The sequence below is a fragment of the Marmota marmota genome, unplaced genomic scaffold, assembly GCF_001458135.2.
Source record: "Marmota marmota marmota unplaced genomic scaffold, marMar, whole genome shotgun sequence".
NCBI lineage: Eukaryota > Metazoa > Chordata > Mammalia > Rodentia > Sciuridae > Marmota > Marmota marmota.
Genome location: NW_025999999.1, coordinates 8,829,566 through 8,853,860, shown reverse-complemented (window position 1 = coordinate 8,853,860; position 24,295 = coordinate 8,829,566). Strand labels below are relative to the sequence as shown.

At 53.8% G+C, this 24,295-nt stretch overlaps 1 protein-coding gene across 3 annotated transcripts in view; it reads left to right on the top strand.

Moving 5' to 3' along the window:
• Positions 1–24,295, top strand: part of Sh3pxd2a (SH3 and PX domains 2A) — a 215,097-nt gene that overhangs the window by 107,848 nt on the left and 82,954 nt on the right. For all 3 annotated transcript variants that reach the window (XM_048807272.1, XM_015494748.2, XM_015494747.2), the window contains exon 5: positions 1,428–1,519. In XM_048807272.1, the coding sequence (XP_048663229.1) occupies positions 1,428–1,519 (92 nt within the window). The remainder of the gene's footprint in view (positions 1–1,427; positions 1,520–24,295) is intronic.

Here is a 24,295-nt window from a genome sequence, read left to right as displayed (position 1 = left end):
CAGGGAGGTGTGGGGTCCTGGGAGGTAGAGGCCTGTGACGGGGTCCTTCCATATGGACCTGGAGACTCCTTATCACACTCCTATGTTCCTGGATTCCAGTTTCAGGTTTCTCTTTCTTTTACTGTCTCCAGCCCTGGGTTCCCTTGTACACACCCCTCAGGTCTGCTTTGGCAGTGATCTCTTCTGTCTCTTTGGCCCTGTCTCTTTCTGTCTCTTCCTTGCCCCAGTATTTCTGCCCACACTGAAAGGAGGAAGGGGACCAGGAAACAAGGCTACACCTGGCCTCCCCCCACACCCTGCTTTTGGGTTGGCGGGGCTGCTGCAGGTGTGGAGCACCTGTGGGAGGATAGCACTACCTGAGATCACAGCCCCACCCCTCATACCAGCAGCAGGCTCATCCTCCCGGTCCTCTGGTCCTCCGGGATGACTGGCCCACACTGGCCACACCCTTGCCTTCACTGTCACTCCCCATGGGGTGCCCACTCCTCTCCTCTCTACTTCTCCAAATCCCTCCAGCCAAGGCCAGGCCCACTGTGCTGGAAGCCTTTCACCCCATCGAGGGGCACTATTCCTCCAGGCATGCCCAGTGTGGCCAGGGAGCCCTCTAGGTCAGGCGCCCCACACCTTCTGTCCTTCACTCTGTGTGCCCAGGCCACATCAACCTTCCTCCAGTTCCTGGAGCCCTCACATTTGAACTCTGCCCACCTTGGGCAGTTCAATTTTTCCCAGGCTTTAGAATTCAGCTAGAGTCCTTCCTGAAAGCCCCCATCATCTTAGGTCCTGTCAAACTCCATCATAGCTCCCTGTTGTCTTCAGTAGCAGTCAATAAATAATTAATTGCACCATCAGTATTCAGAGGCGTGGCTATCTAGTGCAGCTGGAGAGGGGCTAATGGGAGGTCAGCCTGGTAAGACGAAGCCTCACATTGTCGGGTTCAGGAGCTCAGGCTTATCCTATGAGCAGGAGAAAATTCCTCCAGGGTTCATGCAGAAGGACCAGTCCCCGAGGGCCCTGAGACCTAGGGTTCAGTGTCAATGTGTTTTGCTTGGTTGGCTGCTTAATTGCTCAGCGGGTTGGATGGTTGATTGAATTATTGGCTGGATAGTTGATTGGTTAACTGATTATCTTTTTTATTGTCCAGTTGGTTCATGGAGTATTTGGGTGTTTGTTTAGTTGATTAATTAGTTGGCTGGTTTGTTGGATTTTTAGTTGAGATGGACGGATGGATGGATGGATGGATGGATAATAGCTTCAGTCGTTGGCTAGTTAAGTCATTGATTGATGGGTGGCTGGTGACTGGCTGGGTGACTATGCCTTCCAAGGCACAGTACTTGAGCCTTCCCATCACTGTTGGCTCATGTGGGCACTCTGGTTTTCCTGTCCCAAGCTCATCACACCTGATGCCATTACTTTCTATCTTTCCACAGGCGCTGGTCCGGCTCCCTCCCCACATTTCACAGTGTGATGAAGTCTTTCGTTTCTTCGAGGCCCGACCTGAGGATGTCAACCCCCCAAAAGAGTGAGTGGAAGCTCAGGCCTCTCCTATGTGCTTGGGAGGTTGAGCCAAAGCCGAGGCCACCCCAGGGAGGCTGAGGATGTGGGAACACAATTGAGGGGGAGCTAGCAATGCCAACCCAGCTAAGGAATGGCATGTCAAAGGAACAAGGGACTTTTTATTCCTCAGGATCCTTTCTGCCAAAGATTGCTCCTAATTTCTCTTTGCCCTCATGCTGGAAAGTGAGGGTGTGTCTACATTTGTGGAGTAGGTGTTCCTAAAACTCTTTTGTAGCACACAGACTTGTTAGAAGGAGCAGACAAAATAGCAGAAAACGTGACGATCCTGCTGCTCAGGTGCCATTCAGGGTTAGCAGTCATTGCTCGTAACTGTTAAGGTTACCATTTTCCCAGCTGACATGCAGGCACAGGCCGCACATTCTGCCCAGGAGGAAAACCCACCTGCTGAAGAGCTGGGCGCTGCCACAGATTTGAGTACGGATCATAAAAAATAATGAAGAATTTCCAAGATTGTTTTTAGCTGTAGCATTTTATGATTGACATTAGTAGCCCTGTTGACACAGTTGAATACTGTGGCTCGGTGAGGTCAGCTGGTTTTACCAAAGTCACACATGGGTTGGGTACGTGACAGGCATGAGACTTGGAAGTGCCCAGTGGCCTGGGAACCAGATGTCTCCTCATTTGGAGAGAAAAGGCAGAATACACTGGAGTCATGATACCCTGGGCCTGGCAGTCAAGATGGCACACCTCATCATGCTGGGTTCCCACATATCTGACTAAAGTCCAACCTGATGGCCACCTCTCTCCTCAGGGCAGCTTCCTCCTCTACAGTCCCCACCAGAGGCTCTCAATAGAGAGAGAAATCATTTCCACTGTGCAGCCCCCGCTCTATCCTGAAATGTAAACACGGATCTGGTAACAGCATATTTTGACTCCAGGGTGACTGCAGAGTGGCTTATCAAATTATCAAAGCCTGTGGATTTAATTGGAATTTTTCAGATAACCTCGGTCTCTTTCAAGTGTGCTACTCTCAGGGAGCCTCGGGATTTCATGGGGCTGAGGCGGGGGATGTCTTCTTCCTTTTCCATCTTACAGGGAAGACAAAGTCTACGACAGCACAGGCTTGGTGGGGGAGGTGAGCAGCAGCCCCTGGGCTTTGATCCCTTTTCTGGCTTCTGTTTGGAGAGCCAGGCCCCTCGGTGGCAGCCAGCGATTCATCTTCAAGATCATTGGCCCAGTGCACAAAGGACGCTCTACACAGATGCCTCTGATGGGCTTGGCACAGAGTCATGGTGGTCCTGCCTCTTCATGTGGCGACCCCAGGAAGGTTGCTGTGAGTCCCATGTCCCCTCCTCTCACTGTGAACAGTGGCTGCCACATACCACTGCAGTGAGCCTTTTCGGGACCCCTGGCTCAGACCCCAAGCCCCAGCATTCTTGTAGACTAATTTATCTGCGTCACATCCGCCACCCAACTCACAGCAAACCCTGTGGGCACTCTCTTCAGAACACATCCATGCTGGACCCAAGTCTCCCCACCTCCCCTGCCTGATCATCCCTGCTTCTCCCTGGCTCCCTATGATCAGATCATGTCCCTGTCCTGCTCCAAATCCCTCTATCATTCAGAGTCCAGTCGGCCTGCGCCTGCCCTCTGAGCACACCTGTGGCCAACCCCAGGCTACGCAGTTGTGAAGTGTGGGCAGCAAGACCTGGCCTGGCACGCTGAGCCCCCAGGAGAGCCCCCCAGCCTGCTCCACTCTGCCTTCCAGTCTTTACCTATTAGCTTCTTGGTGCAGCTGGCCCTGGCCTCCCTGTTTGAACTCCCCAGCACTTACTTGCCCCTCCCCAGCCTCCTCTTTCTTTATAGAAGCAACTGTCTCACTTGTGACCTGTTCTCTGACAGCTGTGGTCTGAATGTGGGAGCCCCCCCAAATTCAGTGTTGAAACCTAATACTCAAAGAACAGTATTAGGGTGAAAGGCCACTAGGGAGTAAGTCACAAGGGCTCTACCCTCACAAATTGGATTAGTGCCCTCATAAAAGAGGTTCAAGTGAATCCCCTTGCTCTTTCCATCATGTGAGGACACAGCTGGAATGTCCTACCTATGAGGTATGGGCCCGCACTAGACACCAAATTTGCTGGTACCTACCTTCATCTTGGCTTTCCATCTTCCAGTGATAAGCAGTGAATTTCTGTTGTTCATAAATTACCTGGTGTAAGATATTTTGTTATAGCAGCCTGAGCAGACTGATACTATCTGTGTTTGTTTGTTATTTATCCCTCCCACTAGAAGGCATGCTCCAGGTGAGTAGGAACTTGGACCTCCCCTACTCACTACTACATGCCCAGTGCCCAGGGTAGTCCTGGTCCAGAGCAGATCATCAGGAAGAATCTGTCGAATGAGTGACTGATGTCATTCAGTTTTTATTATAGTCTTACATGGTAGTTATGACTATGATGTGATTTTACACATCATGACTTTTTGGTACTGAGAATTGAACCTAGGGATGCTCTACCACTGAGTTACATCCCCATCCCTTTTTATTTTTATTTTGAGACAGGGACTTGCTATGTTACTGAGGCTGGCCTCAAACTTGCAATCCTCTTGCCTCAGCCTCCCCAGTAGCTGAAATTACAGACCTGCACCACCAAGCCTGGCTCAGACTTACTCTTTTAACCACGCCCTAACCCACCTCCTAGTTTATGTGTCCAAAGGTTTTGCAGTACCTCAGCTGGACCCTTCCTGAGCCAGGGCTGGTGGAGTCTCCTCAGTCCCTTTGTGAGGAGGGTATGGTCTTAGTCCATGTGAGCTGCTATAACAAAACTCCCTAGATCAAGTGGCTTACGAGCAACAGAAATTCATTCCTCACAGTCTGGAGTCTGGAAGTCCTAGATCAAGCCACCTACAGATCCAGTGTCTGGTGAGGACCTGCCTCTGGCTCCATAGGTGGCCATCTTTACCATAGCCACCTCTCCTCCCATGGTGGATGAGCAAACAAGCCGTCTGGGGTCTCTCTCTCTCTCTCTCTCTCTCTCTCTCTCTCTCAATATTTTTTTTAGTTGTGAATGGACACAATATCTTCATTTTATTTATTTATTCTTATGTGGTGCTGAGGATCGATCCCAATGTCTGATGCATGCAGGGCAAGTGCTCTACCGCTGAGCCACAACCCAGCCCCTCTGGGGTCTCTTTTATAAGACACTGATCCCTTCCATGGCACTCCTCCATCATGAGCTAATCCCCTCCTAATGCCATCACTCTGGCATTAGGATTTCATACATGAATTTAAGGGGGACACAGGAAGTGTTCTCATTCTTGGAAGATGAGTAGGAGTGTGTGTGTGTGTGTGCATGGGTGTGTGTGCACATGCACACTGGTGTGAGCCTCCTGACAGGGAGGGAGGAGCAGAGGGGGAAGGGATGAGTCTGCCTCCTTGCTCTTTCCCTCTGTCCCCTGCACAATATTATTTCATTTAAATCTCAGAGTACCCCATGGAGGCGGAATTATTGTCCCCATTAGACCAATGGGGAAATAGAGGTGGTGGCAGTTACAGGGCCACCCAGGCTACACAGTTGAGAAGTGTGGGGAGCAAGACCTTGAACCCAGGATGCCTGCCTGGGAAGCCTGGCCACCGTCCTGTCAGCCCATGAAGCTGGCAGGAATGCAGCCTGGGTGGACTAGCGTTTTTTCTGATAATGAGGGTGAACCTGACCAGGTGAGGTGATATACCTCATGTGCCCCAGCCCCGTCACCCCTGTGTATGATCTCCCTGCCCAGCAAAGCATCCTGGGGCCAACACTGCACTAACCCAGCCTCCTAGGTTTGCTCTGTTTGAACTCTGGAGTTTCTCTCCCTGGCTCCTGGACAGAGGGGCCAGGTGTCACCTGGCCTGGCTTCTGCAGCCCCAAGGGGTACCCCTCAAGCATGGAGCCCCTCTGCTCTGATCTCCCTAGATGCTGCTGGACATGTGGTGCCCTTATGGCCAATGAGGACTAGTCTAGCAGGACCTACACCATGGTCAACCAGCTGACCCAGAAATCACCCCTTTGTGTTCCACTTTAAATCCTCATCCAATGCAAACGATGAATCTAGAAGGTTCTCAGAGGGAACTCAGAGCCAGGTCTGAGGATGCAGCTTCCTGTTGGAGAAGGATCAGGGCAGGTGCCCCACCCCCCCCCCAGGCCTGTGACCTGCCTTCGCATCTCTGCAGTGCCCTGGCCCCCTGCCACTCCCTGGCTCTTAGCTTGCCAGCTGCTGGCTCCACCCCCATGCTGTGCCCGGCTCCCCCTCCCCGGAGCAGCCGCCCTCCCCAGCCACCTGGGCCTGGCCTGCTCTGCTCTCAGCCTCCATCTGCCAGTCCAGGGAAAGCCCCCTAAAACCAGCTACCTCAGGCTGGCACCAGCCACCCCAACTCTGCTTATGGATCTCTCCCGACTACGTGGGGTCCAGTCTCTGTGCCCCAAGGGCCTGATACCTCATAAGTGTTGTTTGGTTGCCGATCTGTGCCCAAGCAAAACCAGGCCATTGAGCTGTTATACACTGGACTGCCCCCCCTCCAGGGGCAGGCCTGGATTGCCCTCAACCCTGCTGGTGGTCAGAACTCTGGTTCAGAGGCCAACCCTGTTCCTTGCCCCAGGTGAGTGGCACAGCCCATCCATGCCTCAGTTTCTTTATCTGTAGAGTGGGATAACAGTTCTTGCCTCAGCCTGAAAAATGTGACAAGACCCCATCTCAAAATAGAAAAGACTGGGGTGTAGCTTGGCAATAGGGCACTTGCCCAGCATGTGTCAGGCCCAGGTCCCCAGTACTGCAACAAGAAAGAGGAAGGAAGGGAGGGAGGGAGGGAAGGAAGAAGGAAGGAAANGAGGGAGGGAGGGAGGGAGGGAAGGAGGGAGGAAGGAAGGAAGGATCGTGAACAACACTGGTACAAGGCAGCACCGCCAGCACCCAGGGTCTGCTGTTGTTACAGCAGCAAGGGCATCTGTCTACATCCCCACCTCCCATATACATTTATCCACCACTGAAGCCACATACTTGCCATCTGTCCCCACAGAGCTGTTATTCCAGCCTCCCGTCACCACTGCTGGCCTCTGCTTTTGGGCCAATCCCATGGGTAGGGGTGCACCAGCACTTGGCACCCCCACATTGCAGACAGGACGTGGAGGCTGAGCTGGCATGCCTCCCTCTTGTCACCCAGTGTCTGCTTGTCCAGCTGGCCGTCAGCCCCCTGGCCTGGGAGCTCACAACTAGTGACCTCCTCTGTGACAGCCCCTGTGGCATGGAAGGTGGTCCGGAGGGTGTCCTGCTTCCTCCTGCCCCCTCTCAGCTCCAGGCCCAGGCCTGTCCCTCAGCTCATGTCTTCCTGTCCAAGCTAGACAGGATTCTGATTAAATTCTTGAAATTGCATGAGGAGCAGAGCCTTGCTAAACTGGTTTTTGTTCCTCAGCCCCAGAGCCACAGAGCCACCCTCTGTTGTGGCCTGGAACAATGCCCCAATGTTCAGAGGGACCCGGGGTGAGAGGCGATGGGCCCTTGCCAGATCAGGATCACTCCTGCCCCAGCCTGGCATAGGCCAGCTTCCATCAGGGCCAGGGGCTGGGGCGCTGCTGGGAAAGCCCCTGCCCAGCCCTCACGCCCTGAGGCAGAGTCCACCCCAACATCCTTGCCACCTGCCCTGCCCTTGGGACACAGGGACAGGCAGAAGATAGGGGGCATCCCATGAGGAGGTCTGATGCGGCCAGAGTGCTGGGGTGGAAAGCTGGGTCAGAGCTGGTTAAGGAGGCCGAGGGGCTGGCCTGGAGGTGCCGAGCAGGCGCTGAGCACCTGCGACGGCTGAAGAGGCCAGACTCCAGGAGCTTCACCTCTCTGCAGACGTGTTACCCCCTCCCCGGCCCCCACCTTGACATTTCGGGAGGAGTGTGAGGACAGACTCCAGGAGAGGAGAAGGGAGGGCAAGCCTGGCCTTAGAGGCCCAGCAGGAAGACCCAGCTCGAAGGCGGGTGTGGCAGCACAGCCGGGCAGCACTGGTCCCAGAGGATTTGGGGGCCTGTCCTGCTCAGAAGGCTGTTGGTTGCTAGGCTTGTGTCTGACGGCTAAAACATCTGGAGTTAGAGTCCAGCCTGCCCCAGTGAGCAGCACCGATGACATGCCTTTCCTTCTCTATAAGTCGCAAAGTCATAGCTCAGATGCAGCTAAGGATGACCTGAGGTGACATGTATGGAGCACACAGCAAGGTGCTGAGTCAGGTCCTCCTCCTCCTCTCTTCCTCTTGGGGGCTGGGGGTGGGCAATGGAAAGTCACAGGGAGAGCCCTGGAGGGAGGGAATCTCTGCTACAGCCTTCCCTCACTCCGCAGGTAGTTATTGAGCACCTACTGTGTGCCAGGGACTGCGAAGGCCAATGAATTCAAAGCTTAAGGCCGTCATTCAGTTAAAAATCTTAAACTGAGTTGAATTAATGGCTGTCAACACCCAGCTCTGCCTGTGGCCTTGAATGAATTACTTCTCTTCAGGTCTCAGTTCCCGCATCTGTGCACAGGGCCAACCGCACCACTGGGCAAGGCCGTTGTGGGCTCCAAGGGATGCGTATAAAATGCCTCTGGCATCCTGGCCCATCCAGATGCTCAGTCAGCAGGCCTGGGCTTTCTTCCCCCTCTACCCACCCAGGCCAGGGTCCAGAGGAGCTGCTTATCAAAGGCATGAATGGAAGTGGGTGGGGCTAAAGAAGAGAGCAGGACAAGCTCACTGAGACCTTAGCCTCAGGAGCGCCCCCATGCCCCCCATGCCCCCCCCATGCTGACTGTCGGTGGGTGAGGCTGCTCCCTTCACCCCGTCCTACCAGGCACCCCACTGGCACTGGGAACTCTTGGCATCCCACATTCCTGGATTGGGAATTTGGGTAGAGAACCAGCCCACCCCATGCTTGCCTGAGCTCTGGCCAGACCCTCATGAGCAGGACGGTTCAATGCATCCTGCTCATCTGGTGAGGGATATGGGCCAACCTGTCCTTGCAGCTACCCCGTAACCTCCTCCCTCGCCTCTGGCCACTGCACAAATAGCTTCTTTATGCTGATGGTTGAGAGAGCCAGCTGGATCTAGGGGCTGTGGGTCCAAGGGAGGCTGGGAGAAGAGGGGCATGGAATTTTATGTAAGTAAACCCTTCATCCTGGGTGGCCAGGTGGCAAGAAGGTGCCCACAGGAAACCATCTACCCAACTTGAAAGGGACATTAGCTCTGTGGAGCAAGGACTTCCATGGGTCTGCTGCCGTGCTGGGCAGACAAGCTGGAGAGGAGTGGATTCAAAACTGTCTGGGCTCAGCTCCTACAGCTAAAGCCCATGAGGACCACCTCCACGGACAGCTCTGGGGACCGCCTCAGGGTTTTCAGTTCTCCCAAGCAAGGGCAGAAGAGAATTATCAGGGAAGGGTCCTGTTATGGAGGAGTAGCTGGGTCCCCCATTACTTTTGCAGTCTCATGCTTTCTGTGTTTCCCTGAATCCTCAGCCCTGGGTGGGTGGTCCTGGTGTGCAGGTGCTCAAGGTCCCCACATGCCCACTCCTCACTCCCAAGGCCCATAGTGTCCTCTGAAGCCTCTCAGAGCCCTAAACCTGCTCTGCTATTGACACGTTCCTGGTGGCCTCACTTCCCCTGAACTCATCAGGGCTGCCCTCTGAGTAACTGTTCCCTGGGCAGAGCTGGAGCTACAGCCTAGGTCGTGGGCTATTTGGAGCAGGGATCTCTGTTGCCACCCAGGCAGGAAGCACTGGGTCAGTCAAGCACTTTTTGAGCATCGTTGTGAGGTGTGGGGACTGGACATAGCTGAGCCCCCACCTATGGCTCCTCCAGATCCTTCTGAGTGGCCGGGGAATTGTTGAAACTCCCAAAGCCAGAGTTCCCGCACATATTAAAATGGGGCTTAGCACAGCGGCTGATCCAGTGGGGAAGACAGAAAAGAAACAAGTGGTTATGTAGGTACAGGGCCATCTGCATCTATAGGCCAGCCTGGGCAGGTGGGCGGGGGGCTTCCCTGAGGAGGTGGCATCCAAGCTGAGACTGAGGACAGAACCAGCTCCTCAAGAGGGGATGGCAGAGGAGGGCCTCCAGGCCAGAGGAAGTCCCTGAGGCTGCAGCAGCTTCCAGGATTGGAAGAAATTCCATCTCCCGGAGGATGAATAAGGGGATTTTCTGAGAAGAGATGGGCCTGAGGCGTTCATTAACCATTTCCATACTTCAGCATCAGGTGAGAGTGCAGAATCTGGGGATCTCCAGGGTCCCCCCTGCCGCTGATGTTCTATGTCTTTCTGGACTAGTTGGCTATTATAGTGGTCCAAACAGGCAGCAGGCAGTGGTCTGGAGTGGGACTGCTGGCTGTGGGAATGGGAAGCATTCATAGACAAATGTACCCATTTTGGCAGGCACCTTCCCTGCCTATTGAGTCCAGCAGCCAGGTTGAGTGGTCACCTTGGAGATCATCATGGAGATCATGCAGCCCCTTCCCCATCATAGGTTCTGTAACTTGGGTCTTGAGCTTGCCTGGAGTTCCCACACCATTCTAACTTTGCATCCCAAGCCACTCAGTTTGAGACATTTGTGTGTGTGGCTCCACCTGGTGGCAACAGTGGATGTTACAGCTACAGAGCCTGCAGATCCAGATGATTGTCTGGCAAAGGTGTGTGCCACAGCTTGAGCGTGATTTGCCTTGTTTAACCAGCAGTGCTCTTCTGTGAGGCTCATGATCCTTTTGAAAGTGAGAATTGGCTGCTCGGATTGGTTCCATAACCTCTCAGCTAGTAAGTGGCAGAGGCTGCATTCAGAACCTAAGACACCCAACACCAAGTCTGCACTCCAGACGACCACACAGGGCTGCAGAAAAGAGAAGCCCTTGAACCACGCCAGGGTGATTAGCTCTAAATTTCAAAATGAGACCTTTCACCTGACAAAAAGGGCTCCCTGCTTGCTGTGGTGACCGGGAGCTGCTAAGCTGAAGGTCGAGTGGAAGGGACGTTCTATGGCTAAGGATCTCTTAACAAAGATCCAGGCTCTTGCCCAGCCACAGCCCTGAAAAGATACAAAGCTCAGGGCACCCCAAGGGCCAGCCCAGGCTCCCCACAGCAGCTGGTTGAGACTCTTCCCTTAGCTCAGGGGGCTCCCTGCTCTGGAGCCAGACCTCTACAGAGCTTCCTGGTGGGTACAGGCTCCCCTGATAGAATGGACAGGGAGGCTGGTTCTGGAAGCATCCAGAAAAGCCAATCCCCCTCCCACAAATCACAGGCTGAGCCCTTAATCCCTCTCCTGCCCTCTAATATGTGGCCCATTTGCCACCCAGAGACTCACAAGGGCCTGCAGATGGCCTTATGCAACACAGCCCAGAGCTCCCACCGAGAGGCTGTTTTGGTGGAGCCTGGCTAAGTGTTAGGGCCAGAGGGAGATTTTTTTTTCCTAAACAGCTTTATTAATGTATAATTTACATACTATCCAGTTCACTTGTGTTAAGATTCCCTTATGATTATACATTTCTAGTTGGGCGGCCATCACTACAGTCTAATTTCAGAACATCTCCATCACCCCCAAAAGGATCCCAGAGGGAGGTTTTCAATTCATCCAAAACTCCAGTGTTTGGGAGCTCCAGTAACATCCCTCCCTCTGCTTCTACCTGAGAAGACAAAGTGCTGTGTGCAGGTACTGAGTGCCTGCCCCACCCACTCTGGTTGCTAGACCTCCAGGAATTCTAGCCACTGCTCTGTCCCTTGCACAAACTGCTCCAAAGCCCAGGTATAGGCCCGTCAGATTACTGGTGCAGCCCTAAGGTGGGCTGACCTTTGAGTGGAGGCCCAGGGTGGAAGGGATGTGTACCCATTTGGGCAGGCACCTTCCCTGCCTATTGAGTCCAGCAGCCCAGTTGGGTGCTCACCTTGAACTTTATACACAGCCCCAGGTAGTTAGGCTCCCAGGACGGCAGAGAAACACCTCAAATGCAATGCTTAGTCTCGCCAAACTTCTCAGAAGGCCGGCAGGCACAGGCAGCAGACTAACAGGCCAAGCCACAAAGATGCCCAACTTGTACCCAAGTGGCAGGGGTCCCGGCAGCCCAGTTATTTAGCAAAAAATGCAAGAAGCAAAAAATAAGAAGCTGATTGTCAGTTTGGTTTCTTATGATCATTTTTTCCTCTCAAGACGCTCCCAGGGAAGAAATTGGCAGAGTGGTTAAGAGGAGTGGCCTTGGAGTTACTGGTCTAGGTTCAGATCCTGCCTCGGTCCCTTGCCAGCTGTGTGTCAGGTGGGGCAACCTTTAACCCCCACCTAAACTCCGCTCACTCACCCCCACTAGGCCTCCTGCCCCACCACTGCCCCTGCCTCCAACACTGGGCCTTAGGTGTGGCCCATACCAAGGATGTAATTCAACAGCTCAGCATCCAGCTTCCCTGAGAAGCTGTGGTTCCCTGAGGACCAGGACAGCCTCTGTCTGGGCCTCACTGTGTTCCTCCAGCTAGCTGAAGGCTGAGCACAGTAGGTGTCCAATAAATAGAGGTGGATGACTCTGAGCCTTATTATCCCCAGGAATATGACAGGGACAATAGGAGTTATTGTAAGGTCTAGAAGGGTAACGAGAGCTATTTTTTGAATGCTCACGTGGGCCAGCACTTTTCTGAGCAATATACCTGTTTTAACTCTTAGGTTTACACCTATCCTATGAAGAGGGATAGTTATTTCCCCCAGTTTATTCATAAAGCCACTAAGGCAGAGAGGTCACATGACTTACAGAGCTGGTAAGTGGCCACGATGGGCTGGCTTTTTGCCACTGGCTCTTTCTGGCTCTTCCCCATCCTGCCATGAAGTTCAGCAAGTGCTTGGCACAGGGTGGCACATGGTGGCATGGGGTCATAATGACCAGGACCTGCTGGTACTAATGCTATTGTTGAAGAGCAAAGCCAGAGACACAGATAAACCAGGCAGCTGTGTGGCTTGGCGTTTCTGGAGCCATTGGAGCAGGATGTCCTCGCATCTGTAGGGTGCTGTCCCAGTGAGAAGCAGGAGTGGGAGGTCACCTCCAGTCCCAGTCTTGAGGGCATAAAGTTCCTCAGACATCATCCATCTAGCCCTGGCAGGTTACACGGCCCAGACAGGGGGACAGATTGGCCTGAGGTCAGAGACACTGGACCAGCCTCAGGCATTTTAGCTCAAAGTCCAGGGCTCTTTCTGGCTCTTGGAGCATCTCCACGGCTGGTGTGTTGGAGGCTGCCCACGGGCCCAAGGTGAGCTCATAAGGAGACTTGAACTGGAGACAGATAGGAGGGCCACTGATCTGCCTGGCCTGGAGCAGGAGCTACACCATGCTGGGGTCTGACTCCATTAGGCAGAGGCAGATTCCAATTAGAGAAGCTGGACCTGCAGGCTGAAGAATGGAAATTCTCGGGGCACCTCAGCCTGGGCAGGAAAGGTCACTTGTGGACCTAGCTACCTGGTCAGGGACCTCAGAGAACTGCATGGCTGCAGGCAGCTGCTTTGGGAGCCCAAGGACAAAGGACATATCTCTCCCATGTCAGCTCCTCCCCCTGCACTATGCCCAGCCCTACCAACTATGAGGACATTATTGGTCAGGTAGGGGACACTTCATGTCCCCTGAGACACAAAATAATTCCAGGAGAGGTAGGTGTCTTGGTATGGAATCCTCCAGAAGCTGATCTGAGGATGAGGATTCAAGTTTGTCTGGGAGGTGAGAGCAGGAGCCCACAGTGCGGTGTAAGACAGGAAGGGAAGCAGCGGGCGCCAGTCACCAGCTTTCTCCTGCAGGGCCACCGCAAGGGCACGGTGCAGGGCATCCACACACCCGTTTACAGCCCTTCCACACAGCAGCCAGGGGGGCTTGCCAAAGAGCCATGGTGAGATCAACTCTGGTGGCTTTCCAGTGTGCTTCGGGTAACTTTCAAGAGCCCTTGGTGTCCTGTGACTGGCGAGCCTGGTCCCCAACCCCACCTCCCTAGCTCCCAACCTTCCCACCTCTGCCATCTGCCGCTCATGTTCTCCTTTGCCCCTCACCTCCTCACACCTTGCCTGTCCTCATTCAGCCGCCTTTCCTCTTCGTTCTCTGCATGGCTCCTGTGGCACCGCATCAGTTTGCTGACTTGGTCGCCTCTGCTCCCCACGGGCAGGAGTGAGGCCGATTTCTTCTAACCTGTGACCCTGAGGCATGGCACCCAATAGGTGCTCAGCACATCCCTGTGAACTGGGAGAGTACCAGGACTAAGTGAAGCAGCTGGCTGGTNCACCTGGAGGAGGCCAGGCCCTGCATCTCTCTTCCCAGGAGGGCAGCATATCAGGGACAGTGGCTGAACATGAGGTCATCAAGCAGGTCCCTTAGAGATGCTCCAGCGGGGGGCAGAGGGGACCTGGGAGAGGGTGTGGGACCTGTTGGGGTCATGTGCATGGGGAAGGCTGTCTAAAAGAGCAGGCCTCCCAGGGGACTTCTGTCAAACGGGGATGAAGGAAGCTGCCACATAGGCACATTGTGAGGACACAGACTAAAGTGTGTCCGGGACTTGGTTTGGTGCTTGGCAGAGGGAGAAAGCTCCACAAACGTAGAGCTCTCGTCATAACCGCCAGGGAATAATAACACCAACACCAGATGTACTCCCCACCCGCCTTTGGGAGGGCCACGCAGGTGGGGCGAGCCACTCCGTGGTGGCTCCATCCTAGATCTGGCCCACGGCTTCCCTCCCCTCGTGTCCACTCTGGAGTCGCTCTGGGGCTCAGGCCTGCTCCTTGGCAGCAGAAGCTCCGAGGACATTACTTGGTGGAGGATGCAGGCAGAGGGCCAGGGCTGGCCTGCTGGCATCTGGAATGGTGTCCTGGTCAGCAGTGACTTCTCTCTAGTGCCGTTGTGCCCACCCAGAGAAGAGGGTGCAGCGTGGACAGGACACAGGTGGAGGAGGACAGGGACAAGAAGGGTCACCAGGGCTCCCAGGTTGCCCCTCCTGCCACAAGAGGGACACAGGCCTGTGTGTGGCAGGGAGCTGGTGACATTGCCAGAGCCCTCAGCCAGAGGCCTCGCCTTGGGGATCCAACAAATCAGGTGCAGCGTTCACCCCACAGCCAAATAGAAAGGGTGACGATGGAGAGCAACAGGAACTTTCATCAGCGTGGTTCTCCCTGGCAGCTGAGGGGACCCGCATCCTAGCCCTGTTCCCAGAGCTGGGAACTTCATCAGGTGAGGCCTGCCCATCTGTACCCAGGATCGGTCCAGTGGGGCCCTGTGGGTATAGGAAGGTCACTGTTGCCTAGGGGTGGGGGTGGGGTAACCTCCACTCATTGTAAGGTGCTGGTCAGTCAGACCTGTTATTCCTCGACTCCAGGGCAATTCCAGGCAAAGGAGACAGAAGCAAAATGGAGGCAGAGATGCCAAGTTTTTAATCCCGCTTTTAGCCGCCCATCAAACGTTTGTAGGTGAAAGTGAAGTGTCTGAGTCCGGGTTAAGGTGGGACCCAGTCCAATGACCTTATTTTTACAGTCAGGGAAAGGGAGGCACAGAGAGGGCTGCCCCTGCCCAGGCCACACTGCCTGTTCAGGCAGGGCCAGGCCTGGAACTCAGGTCTCTCGGCCCCCAGGCGGGGCTGGCCTGGTGCAGGGTCCCTCGGGGCTCCCCGGGAGAGCCCTTTCCTCCACATGCCAGGAGGCAGTCCCCAGGCGATTGGGAAGCCCCCAGTCTGGCTCTGGAGCATCCCCAAGTTCCATGGGCACCCAGGCCCTTGGCTGAGAGCCCCTTTGTCCTGCATTTGGAGCGCCCGCTGCGCGGAGCGTGGCAGCGGCCTGCTCTTTGTGGAGCAGCCTCATTAAGTCCGCCTCTTGGCCCAGCAGAGAGGGTGTCCGGGCTTGGCCGGTCATTCCTGTTGCCTGGATGAATCAGTGAGAGCCCAGGCCCTTGAGAGGACCATCAGCCTGGCTTGGGCTTTAGTCCCCAGCTCTGCCACACCCAGTTCTGCCACCAACCAGCCCTGTGGCCTTGGGCTTCTTCATCTATACAGACACCCCAAACTTTGCGGGCCCCCCCCCCAGGGCCGTGAGGCTAATCTCCCCAGGGCCTTCCCTCCTCCAGCAGCCTGCCCACCTTCCTGGCCTCTCCCTTGTGCCTCTAAATGGGAAGCAGAGAGCCCTTGGCCCAGCTCCCATGGCCCAGCTCAAAGTTAGACCAGGACTCGGGAGTCAAAGGCCAGCAGCCCAGGAACAAGCCCCAGGCCTGTGCTCAGCAGCGGGGCCTGGCTGTCTGTCTGTCACGCAGACCCGGCACACACACAGATGAGGCTGTGAAGCTCAAGAGCAAAGCAGTCCTCTGACTCCCCTGAACAATCCCCACGTGGCCACCCCAGCAGGGAAACCAGGACCAGTCTCTGATTATCAGTCACGGAGGTGATGCCACCGCTCTCCATGGGAAATCTCACCCTACAAACATCGCCAGTGGGTTTCTCCCCACAAGTTCCTTCTGAAGTCTGAGCCAGCTCCCCAGATGCATGTCCTGCTCCCCCTGGTGCCTGCTTCCCTGAGCTGTCCAGGCCTGTGTTCCTCGTGTGACCCCACATCCATTCCTGCTTCTGAACCTTTGCTCACGCTATCCCTTCCACCTCCAGTCTCCTCCCCACCTCTGCTCTAGCCTTCTAAAGATGTCCATCTTCCAGGGGCTGGCTCCAGTCCTCCATTCTCTAGGCAGCCTTCCCCAACCACCCCGGACCACTCTGATGTCCCCGTCCTGAGAATTCCTATACAACGCACTCCTTGACCAAATTTGGGGGCAGCTAATCACAAAGTGTTGTTTCCTGGATGTCTGTCATGTATCTTCAGTGTGTTTTTTAAAGCAAAACTGTTGTCTTCTGCTTCAAGCACAAGATTGGGTCCACAGCAACCTATCTGCTAAGACATGGATGAATGATGGATGGTGGATGGATGGTGATTGATGGATGGAGGGTAATGGAAAATAGATGGATGGAGCATGGATGGTGAATGAAGGAAAGATGTATGATGGATGAAGGATGGCTGGTGGATAGATGGAGGGACAAACAAATGAAAAAAGACAAGGAGGACCTCCAAATATGGAGGGCCCTTGATGTCCTTGTCTTGGGACTTCATAGTCGAAACCAATTACCACATTTTATTGCCAGTCCTTCACTGGGTCTGGCATGCAGCCCCCCAGAATCCAAGGAGCCCCTGAGCTAAGAGGAGGCTAGCAAAATTGGAAGTAGGATCTCAGGTAGCCTTGCTAACTCACAGTCCTCCAAGGCAATGGGCTGAATGAGCAGTCTCCGCCCTGTTTTCCCTCTAGGAAATCATCTGTCTGTTTCTGCCACTCCTGCTTCCTAGATCCTCTCCCTTGGACTGCATGTCAGAGTCCCCTTCTGGGTGGGACTCCTTGGAATGTGCATGGGTAGGAATCCAGGCCTATCTGTTCTCAGGGTCCTAATGTGGCACCCTGAGATTGCAGCCAGAGTCTTTCACTGTCCATACCCACAAAGGTGGGCTGGTCAGCATCTGCCATATTTTGGCAATCATCCACACTCCAAATCTAGCCCTTCTTATGAACCCAGGCTGTTGGCTGGGGTCCTCTCCATGTGCCCAATGGTGTCCTAAAGTTTTGCCCGTTATTCCTCTTAATCCCCATAACAATGCTGTCAGATAGGAATGACTTATCCCCCTTTACAACTGAAAGTACAAAGAGGTTAAGTAACTTGTCTGCATCATGGAGTCATAGGTGACCAACTAAACCAGGGTTTGAACCCACCCCTCTCCCTCTTAGCTCTCTGCTCCAGGGTCCAGACAAGGTAGAGTCCATCCCTGGGCTGGAGACACTCAGGGCCTTTGCTCATAATGATGGGACAAGTCAGTGGAGACAGACAGACAGACAGTGCTTTGTCCTTTCACTGTGGATGGAGAAGTGGTAGCAACCCTCTTGGATGTTTAGGATACAAGTTAAACTCCCAGGGGGTTTCTGGGGTCTGGGATAGCCATAGCATTCAGACTGGGACACAGACCGGGGGACCCAAGACCCCTTCCCTCCCCAGGAACTCAGCATTTTCACCCAGGGCAGGAATCTGGCCTTTCTGCGCTAACCGCAGGGTCACAATGGGGCCCATTCTCAGAAGCCAGGAAAACACAGGCCCTGCAGAGAAAGGATGGATTCTTGCTAAACACAAGAGCCCTCAGTGCAACAATTTAGACCAGGGCACAAATGGGGGCAAAGAACGGCATTCATGCCCCTCTTCTGCCTTGCCTGGAGGTCGCTGCTTCTCCAGACCATTCCGTGAAAAGGCCCTCAAAAGCCAGAACAAAAGCCCGGCTTGGGGTTAAGAGGAGCGGAAAAATCCCCTGGCTCTCTCCAGACCCCAGCTGACCTGAAGCCCCTTCATCAGACCCTCCTAACTTGGCTTTGGAAGAACATGCTGGTCTTGCTGTATGGGTCTCCCAGAGGATTAGAATCCTTACAACGGCTCCATGGGTCACTGGGAGTCACGTCTTTTAGGAGTGGACAATTTGAAACCCAGAGGATTTGTTGGTATTTTTTAAACTTTTCTGCCACAATAAGAAATACATTTCACATCACAACCCAATACAGACAGATAGATAGGTAGGTAGTCAGACACCTGAAACCAGAGCTTCACAATACAGCCTGCCAATGAGGGACTCCTTGATTATTTCTTATCTATTCTGTTTTTAAAATGCCTGTTGGAAGCTGGGCATGTAATCCTTGCATCTTAGGAGGTTGAGGCAGGAGGATCTAAGTTCAAAGCCAGCCTCAGCAATTTATTTAGTGAGGCCCTAAGCAACTCAGAGAAATATAAAAAGAGTTGGGGATGTGGCTCAGTGGTTAAGCACTCCTGGGTTCAATCCCCAGTACCAAAAAAAAAAAAAAGGAAAAGGCTTGGCAGTTGGCAGTGCACCCTGTAATCCAGCAACTCAGCAGCCTGAAGCAGGAGAATTGCAAGTCTGAGGCCAGCCTTGGCAACTTAGTGAGGCCCTATCTCAAAACTAAAAAGGGCAGGGGGCATAGCTCAGTGATAAAGTGCCCCTGGGTTCAACATCCCCACCTACAAAAGGAGCTCAAAAAGTGGTCAAAATCATGACGATGTATCTCCTTCAGGTTAACCTCTGGCCAAGGTTGTGAGCTTTCTCTCCCAGCCCTCCTACTCTAGTGCCCATGTCCCCAGCCACCATGTGGCTCTCAAGGTCACCCCAAGTCAGCTATCTGGCACCCAGCCAGTCTCTCAAGCAGTTCCCAGCAGCAGCAGGCCCTGCAGACGGGCATCCCAGGCCGAGTGGTCAATGTCAGCCAGCAGACAGCAGGGAGAGAACATGGGGCTGGAAGTCTGTGTCACCTCCTCTGCCAAGGCACTTGCTGTGGAGGGAGAACGGGGCGGGGGCCACAGGCTGTGGGGCTCAGTCAGAATGGCACAGTCAGGGACTCCGCTCCCTTCCCAGAGCTGGGGACACTGGAGTGGGCTTGCCTCTTTCCTCCCTTGCCTTAGCTCCTGCCTTTGCCTCTCACTCTGGGAACCTTGACCACAGGATGGCACCTCCTTTCCCCAGGGACAGCCCACTGCCTGCTGCTAGGGCATCCCCTCCTGCAGCCCAATCCCTGGCCGGCAGGCCTATCGGCAACATTCTGGGTCATGGAGAACATTCTGGGTCAGGACTGTCTATCTAGCTTCAGGAGTCTGGGCAAGCCACTTAAACCCTCAGATTTGAGGCTCCTCATTCATAAAATGGATTAATACTTGCTCTGCCTACTTTAGAGCACTGAAGACCAAATACTGGATACTGGGAATTTATTCTTTCTTTCTTCTTTTTTTTTTTTTAACTCTCTGGGGATGGAACCCAGCGTCTTACACATGCTAGGCCAGCAAGCTGCTACTGAGCTACATTTCTAGCAGAATTTTCCAGGGAGGGTGAAAGGGGAGAGTCAGTACAAAAGCAGGTGGACAGAGGGCAGGAATTAAATACCTTTCCCTTTCCCACACCAACTGCTGCACTTGAATGCCTGGAGAAGGAGCCCATCATGTCTCAGCAAGAGAAATGAGAGGAGAAAAAGAAAGAAAGAAAGCAAAGGAAGAAAGCCACTCCTTCCAGGTGTGTGCTAGCACGAAGATGCAGGGCCTGCTCCTGGGAAGGGTCCATGTGTCCTGTTAGCCCAGCACAGTGCCAATAATCCCAGCTACTCTGGAGGCTGAGGCAAGAGGATCACTTGAGCCCTGGGGTTTAAGATTGGCCTGAGCAATATAGCAAGACCCTATCTTTCTCTTTCTTGTGGTGCTGGGGATTGAGCCCAGGGCCTTGTGCATTGGAGGCAAGCACTCTACCAACTAAGGTGTATCCCCAGCCCCAAGACCCCATCTCAACAACAAAAACACTAGGCTCTCCCAGTGTTTGGTACTGGACAGAGACCAATGATTGTCTTGGTGTCCATGAAAACTCTGAAAGCAGGACTAGGATCACCCAGCTCCACCAACCTCTTACCAATATCCAGAGAGTCTCAGGGATCTGCAGGGTCCAAGTTTTGATTTGTTTTGCTTTGTTGGTACTGGGGATGGAACCCAGGGGCATTCTACCACCAAGCTACATCCCAGGTCTTTTGTAGATAATGCCAGGGGAAATTGCTGAGGCTGACCTTGAACTTATGATCTTCCTGCCACAGAATCCCAAGTTGCTGGGATTACAGGCATGAGCCACTATGCCCTTGTAGTAGCCAAGTTTCAACAGGCCTTTGCCATCTGGGTAGCAACCAAGGCTGGACACAGCGTCCAGGTATGAAAGAAGAATGAATGCTATCAGAGGTGATTCCTACAGTGCGTGTCCAGCCAGGTTGCCCCGTTCTGCATGCTGCACACTTTCTCCTCCCCAAAGCTCAAGGTTCTGTGACTGTCCTCATCCTGCATTTGGAGAAATAGAGGCTCAGGGATGAAAGAAGTACCTCAGTAGCCCGGATTAGAACTGCAGACTGGCTGTCCTCATGCAGAGCTGACGCATCTCCCAGGAGATGAACGCTGTCACGTGGGGTTGGGGAGTAGGGCTCTAGGCGACCTTGGATAGATTCGAATAGGGTGCTGGGTCGGAGGAATTTCACCTCCTCTCTTCCCTAACCCGCCAGACCTGTGGAACATCAGTCACAGTTTGTCCAGTATGAGCCCTGTAAGTTCCATGTTCCTGTTTTCTTGGTTCCATTGGTCACTATGCCTATGGTCTTAGTCTGTCCCTGGACCAGCTGGGGGGAAGGTCAAATGGCCTTCAAGACACAGGCTGGGAGGCCTTTTCAATTACATTAGCTTCTGGCATCGCTAGAGGGAGATGCTAGCCCTACCCTACCCTCCTCTCTTCCTGTGGCTCAGTAGGAGATGGTGATTCAGCAGCAAGTCCGAAGGCGGCTAGACTGTTACCTCCTGGGAGGGGAGTCACTGGTAGGATAGGGGCTGTCAGCACCGCTCAGGGCAAGCCTTGGAGCAAAGAAGGGTTGTGGGGAGGGGATCTTGAGCTGTGAGGGAACTAGACCCCAACAGAAGGCCTTGCCCTCCTGCCCAGGCCAGGACTGGTTGCAAGGCCCTTGGGGGTGGGTGTGCCGGGGTGGGGGCCCTGGTATGTGAGGGTTGGGGGGATTCCCAGCCACTGGATACCTAAGCTGCTTCTCAGCATATTCGGCAGCTAAAAATACAAAATGGCTTTGCTAAAAGGTGCCCAACCGGAAACCTCTAAGAGGTTTCCTATTAGGGCAGCGCCTGCTTGGGCTGGAGGCCAGATACCGAGTGAAGGATTCCTCGGCCTGCCATCCCGCCATTCAGTCTCAGCCTGGCTGCCCCCACCACAAGCGCTCAGCCTCATTCAGCCTCACTCATTAACCCCACGTGCTTGTCAGGCCCCAGGGCTCTGCCTTCCACTCTGGCACCCACTGCTGGGGGGAGGGGTGTTCACTGGGGGTTTGCCCAACCCAGCCCTCCCTGACATTGACCCAGTTCCCCAGCATCTCTAAACCTTGTTCTTCTCACCTGCAAGAAGAGACTGCTCTACTTGCAGGGAGCGATAGAGAAGCCCTTGGTGGGGTGGGCTCCCCACTCTGGTTGAAGGCCAGGCAGGCCAAGGGATTTGTCTGGAAGCTTCTTTGGCATGCCAAGCACACTATTCTTACTTAGTGTGGATGTGTCTTAGGGGTGGCTGGGGCCCAGTGGAGATTATGCAACACTGGCAAGCCTCAGAATCCCCAGGGAAGCTTTCTGGAGATGAAGGTAATGGGGGTGGGGGTTAGCCAGCTTTCTAGATGATTACATTGAGTGGCCAGGCTTAGACTGGCACAAATCCACTCAAGGCATATGAGTTATGTCCCTTCTACACTCCGGAGCCTCAGTGTACTCCCCTGTCACAAGGGAATAGCCTCCCTACCTCCCTGCTGGGAGCTAGAAGAGAATCCTGAACAGCCCACAGCTGCATAAACAATGGGGAGAAGGGGACATCACTGTGAGGAAGTGACCCCCTGTCTGGATTGCTGGTGTCCCCAGGAATGGTGGGTGGCTGTGGAGTCCCAAGCCCAGGAGGCTTCTCCCAGCAGGTCCAGCAGGAAAATGGCGGGACAGAGAATAGCTCCTCATTGCCAGTCATTCCCTGCCCTTCCCTGGTGGCCCAGCCTTGCTCAGCAAAAAAGCCTGAAAAGCTAATTCCCTCCTTGGGCACAGAGAGCCCCCTGGGTGGATGCAGCCACCATATTGTAATCTCCTCCGCATACTTGAGCTCCAAGACAGCATTGCCAGGCAGACCTGGACAGTGTCTGCCCAGCCTCTCTTCTGGCTCAGAAAGAGGAATATGTTGGTTGGGAGTTGGGGGATTCCCCCTCCCCCTTTCCTGATGCCTTTTAGAGAAACAGTTTCAACAGATTCTCATCCAGAATTTTTTTATTCCTGCTGGTGGGTTTATAAATAACAGCCCTTCCCCCATTGGGTGACCTTGGGCACTGCTAAACCTGTTTCTTCATCTGAAAAATGGGGATGATAACCCCTTCCTCTTAGTGTGGCTGGAGGGTTGGCATACCAAGGGGGTTCTCAGACAAGATGAGGGGGAAGAATAGGGATTAGATTAGAAATGAAACTTTTTAGGGCTGGGGTTAGCTCAGTGGTAGAGCGCTTGCCTTGTATGTGTGAGGCCCTGGGTTCGATCCTCAGCACCACATAAAAATAAATAAATAAAAATATTGTGTCCATCTACAACTAAAAAAATAAAAAAGAAATGAAAAACTTCATAGACTTTGCCCCAGCATTCCGGTGTAACGGGCTCAGAGCCCAGACTTTGGGAAATATAGGAGATTGTGTATGGGAGTGTCATCCCTGGCTGTACAGGTGGATTACCTTGCAGCTTAACAAGCACCCAGTGGCCCAGGTCATCCCTAGGCCTCTAGAATGGGAACTCAGAGTCTTCATGAGGTTGATGTTGTTGCCTGTAATCTGTCCCTTCTCCAAGAGACTTCCTTTCCAGCAGGCAGATCTAGCTGACTAGTTTGGACCAAAGATGGACAGCAAGGAGGTATTTCCTCCAGTCTCCAGATAGACCCCATGGCAGCCTGCTGTCTACGTGCTAACACAACTTCAGCACTGTAAGCCAGGGCACAATGGCACATGCCTGTAATCCCAGCGACTCTTGAAGCTGAGACAGAAGGATCTCAAATTCAAGGCCAGCCTGGGCAATTTAGCAAGACCCTGTCTCAAATAAAAAGGGCTCAGTGATAGAGCACCCACCCCTGGGTTCAATTCCCAGTACTGCAAAACAAAAACCCAAAGCATCTCAGGGGTCCAGAAGTTCAGTTTAGGAAAGCCACTCTCCTTCCTGGGTCCCTTGAAGATTGGGGAAGGTGTGGGGGCAGGATTTGAGAAACCTGCCTGATCCTGAATCTGGGTTAATCTCTCCCTGGAGGGCAGGGGAGCCTCCAAGCCAGGAGTGGAGGTTGGGAGGGGTAAGAGTCTAAGGTCATCTAACAGTTATTGTCAGTGATAGATTTTCAATCCAGTACTCCTTCAGAAACTCAACCCCCATCCCTACCATTCCTGGCCTCCCAGTTACCCCTGCAGTGTGTTATACCCCACTAACTGCCCAGATTGCCCAGCCTTAGCCTTTAAGAAGAAAGACAGCTGAGTTCAACATTGACCCCACAGCCAGTGTTTATCCTTCACCTTTGCTGGGCCCAGGAGAAGGTGGGGGGTGGGGGAGGAAAGGAGCCATAGTGTGCCCTAAGGCACACTTTAATCTAAGGGTCAAGGGGGTGGGACGTCCCTGTAAATTCCAGCAACTCTGGTAGGCTGAGGCAGGAGGATCACAAGTTCAAGGCCAATCTCAGCAATTTAGCAAGACCCTATCTCAAATATAAATAGCTCAAAAATAAATAGCCAGGGAGGTAACTCAGAAGTGGACTGCCCCGGGTTCCATACCCAGTACCAGAAGAAAAATAAAAATAACAAGGTTACACAAATCTGTTAAGGGGCTGGGGGTGTTGAGGAAGACGCATGGAGCAGGTGACATTTCAGTCGTGACTAGGAGGCTGAGTGGGATGGGGCAAGTGATGGAAAGAACTGGGAGGCAGAACGCTCCAGGGGTGGGGAGCCGCATCACAGCGCAGGTCCGGGTCTAGGTTTTAGGCTCCTTCTTGGAGCCTCAGTTTCCCTGCTCACCAAGTGTTTGGGCAGCGGCTTGCACTCCTCGGTCCTCCGAGGATTGGGGAAGGTGAACCCTCGTTGGCGGGCCGGGCTGGGGCGTGGCGGTCAGGGGTGCAGGCTGCGGG